The following is a 3578-nucleotide window of genomic DNA, read 5'->3' on the forward strand; positions in this document are numbered from 1 at the left end:
TGTTCACAACATAACGCAGACCTAGGGAGGGTGTGGTCAACAATAAAATCACAAATATCAGAGCAAGGTCAACATTTATTTGTTTACTTTTATCCATTTTTTTTTTTTTTTTAGCTTTTTTTGTAACTTTATTCAAAGTTTGCAGTGTACAAACAGTGTACAATCAGTCATTCCAGTTCACCGTTTGTGCAACAACAGCAACAAGGTTTAACGTTACAGTTATATGAAAGCATGATAAGGATCATTTACAGTATATCAGTATAACAGTATACAGTATGCATGTTTACTTTTATCCATGATTTCAAAAAATCTAATTCATGACGTAAGTGCATTTCAGACAGGCGTGAATAATCGATCCCGGAACTCAGGCAGGGCAGAGCAATGTTTTCATGCCTGCGCTAGTAACTCTGCCATGGCGCCCGTAATGTCACTGATTAAGGAGGGGACTTCGTAGCATTGCGTTTTTATTCGCTTAAGTAAAAAGTATCCTGTACGTTTTGCTACTCCTGGTTTAACTCTAACCACATTTATCTTTGAACCCGCCATGACCGTGGAGCAGAATGTCCTCCAGCAGCATTCTCAGAAGGTAAAATGTTCAGCTTAACGTTACCAAAGCTAACTTGGTGGTTAGCTAACTTTAGCCTAACTGTATAGCCACTTAGTTTTAGGGTTCAAAGTATCCGCAGAGTTGCTTAGCAAGCTCCTTGGTTAGTTAGGTTAACACTGTGTTGTCGTTTTATTTGGGTTAAGTGCCATTTTAAAGCAATTAACAAGTATAATTAGTAGTAAATAGCAAGTGCAGTTATTGAAGCTGGGCCCAACGTTATTCCAGCGTAAATCGTTATCCAGTATTTTGCTGCCGTTTACGTAAGCTAACGGTACAACGTAACGTTAGCTAACGACAAAGTGAAGTTAAACCATAGCGTTTTTGTTAATGCTTTGTAACGTTAACAGTAGCCTCCAGTGTCAATGTTACGTCGTTACCTCTCCTGGTAACATTAGCTTCTCGGGCTAACTGTGTCGTAAATTGAAATAAACAAGGCCAAGTGACAGTGGCGGATTCAACGTTGTGATAGAGTTGTCAACACGGAATTACATAAAGAGCAGCTCTTTATTTCACTTTGTTAATAACGTTTTCGCCAATTATAGTTAGCTTGGAGTAGTATATACTCCGTGTGTCTGTGTGCAAATGTTTCCTCGTTATTCATCTCTGATCTGATTATCTTTGTTTACAAAGCATGGCCAGCGGAGGAGATAGAAAACAGCCAGGATGCTTGGCTGGGATTGAGTAGCCAGATACCAAGCCAAATGTGTGATGGTTCGTAACCGAGAAGGCACACTATTAGGTTGCATTTGCTCATGCTCAGTTTATGAGAGTGCATTAAGGGGCGAGTCCGTTGCTCATGCTTTTAGTTATATGGTTTACTCTTTGACCACCAGCGTTGCATAGCTGTGGTTAGTTATGCAACCACTTGGCTGACGTTGCTTAAACCTTAGTTAGGTTTGATGTTTACTCTGCCCGTCCAAACGCAAAAACATAAGTTTTTTTAAATAAACTTTATTACGAGCAATATAACAGTACAACTAAAGATTTATCAAATCATTACAAACATTTCAATATCAATACTGTACAAAAATAGATATGTTAAAAACAAATGAATTCAATCACAGAACAATAGCAGAGTGATGTCATAGAGGAAAAAAAGGAAGTAAACTTTGGAAAAATAAAGAAAATAAATAAAGAAAATGAAGAAAAAAAAACACAATTAGGATCTGCTAATTAATAAGACTGAATTGTTTAAATAAAAAACATAACAGTTTAGCAGAAGAGTCAGTTTTTTTTTTCACCACACTGTAGTCCAGGCCTGCTCTGTAGCATAGGTGTACTGTGTTAAACCAAATGTAATACAGCTCACCTACCAAAAAACTTAAATTAGAAGTGTGTGATCAGTATGTGATGGCTTGATGACGGTCAGAAAATAAAAACTTAGCCTTGTGTTGATGACTCAACCTTACAAATAGCATTGTCACACAAACCCGATTACACAGTGTGACCTTTCAGAGGTGGGAATGAACCACCATCAACAACAATGCTGATGATAAATAAAATTGTGTAAATATATATATGAATACATCAAATAACTTTTTATATTAGTCTACATACAAAGCTGTTCAGGTCTAATTAGTTTTGACAGTGCACGAGTTTGTGGTGGAACTGAGTTGTAGTCACTACTACTACTACTTACTACTACTATTGTGCTCCATAGAGAACAGGCAACAATGTCATGGCGCATTGCATTCTGGGGAGTAGCATCCATACTTCAGGACACGCCTGTTTGATAAAGACAAAAAACAAGAATAGATCAGTCAAAGATAGGGATGGGAATCGAGAACAGGTTCCTGTTAAGAACCTGTTCCAACTAGTTCAATTCAACGACATCATTAGCGTTTATGCTTAATGATTCCCTTATCGATTCTTTTCATTACGCCAAATCTTTACGTCGATGACTCACGTCACGCTCGTCAGTCAGCAACACGTTCAACAACAAAGAAGACGTAATGGCGGAGAGACAGAAGCGGTCGAAAGTGAGGCTTCACTTCACCAAAAAAGACTAACAGCGTGACATGCAATTTATGCAGCACCGTAGTTACATGCAAGGGCGGACACACAACCAACTAGGCCCGAACGATAGTATATCTTTTTAGCATCACGAAGCACACGTGTGCAATATTTACGCGGGACTTGCGACATGTGGCTTGCCCTAATTAAATTAAGCATGCACGTTTAAATTGCCGAGTGATGCACATAAAACTTAGGGGTGCACGATAACTATCGGGCCGATAATAGGAATTATTACGTCATTCCGATAAGTCCGATATCATGACGAATAGCCCCGTTTACATATATAATTTTGTCAGCACGGCAGTGTCCCGCTCCCACTATGAGACCAGAATGGCCTGCAGTGAATGCTGCGTTCAAGTGACGTCGGCATAATCAGAAAAACTCTTTCTGACTGTGAAAATTCAAGAATACCCCCTCATGTCGGAAAACAACTCGTTAACTCGGTCATAATTTCACACAGACGCACACACTCTCTCTCTTTCACACACACACACGCACACACACACACAGATGCGCACACTCTCTCTCACACTTTGCACGGTATACTGGTACCAACGGTAGACCGCGGCACTAAAACTCCACAGTACATATCAGTGTTTCCGCTGCATTCATTTAGCAGCGGCGTGTCGCCGCTGCTAAATTATTGCCGCCGCTGCTGCTCCTTCAAAACATTTTTGCAAATGCACCACCACTCTGAGACATTTGCACAGCGCAGCAGCCAGTATAGTGAGGAGAGCAGCGGTGAGGGGAGTAGGGGAAGGCTCCTATTTAGGGATGCACCGAATATATTCGGCCGAATATTGCAAAAAAACACACATTCAGTATTCAGTGGAATAAGTGAAAAGCAAGGCCGAATAATAGCGGCGTGTTTTGATAACGCAATCAAACAGCGTGCGGTGACAGACAGAGTAAAATGTCGGCAGTGTGGCGATAAACAGTAACGGCGAATCCCGCC

General features: G+C 40.3%; 1 protein-coding gene across 9 annotated transcripts in view; it reads left to right on the top strand.

Annotated features, from left to right (window-relative positions):
- Positions 1–342: 342 nt before the first annotated feature.
- usp25 (ubiquitin specific peptidase 25) overlaps positions 343–3578 on the top strand; it is a 242263-nt gene continuing 239027 nt past the window's right edge. For 3 of the 9 annotated variants that reach the window (XM_050035460.1, XM_050035515.1, XM_050035478.1), the window contains exon 1: positions 350–586. In XM_050035460.1, coding sequence (XP_049891417.1) covers positions 545–586 — 42 coding nt within the window. In that variant the 5' untranslated portion in view covers positions 350–544. Of the gene's footprint in view, positions 587–3578 lie in introns of all 9 variants that reach the window. The other 6 variants (XR_007569272.1, XM_050035499.1, XM_050035507.1 and 3 more) reach the window with 5 other exon arrangements.

Source organism: Epinephelus moara, chromosome 3 (genome assembly GCF_006386435.1).
Source record: "Epinephelus moara isolate mb chromosome 3, YSFRI_EMoa_1.0, whole genome shotgun sequence".
Lineage (NCBI taxonomy): Eukaryota > Metazoa > Chordata > Actinopteri > Perciformes > Serranidae > Epinephelus > Epinephelus moara.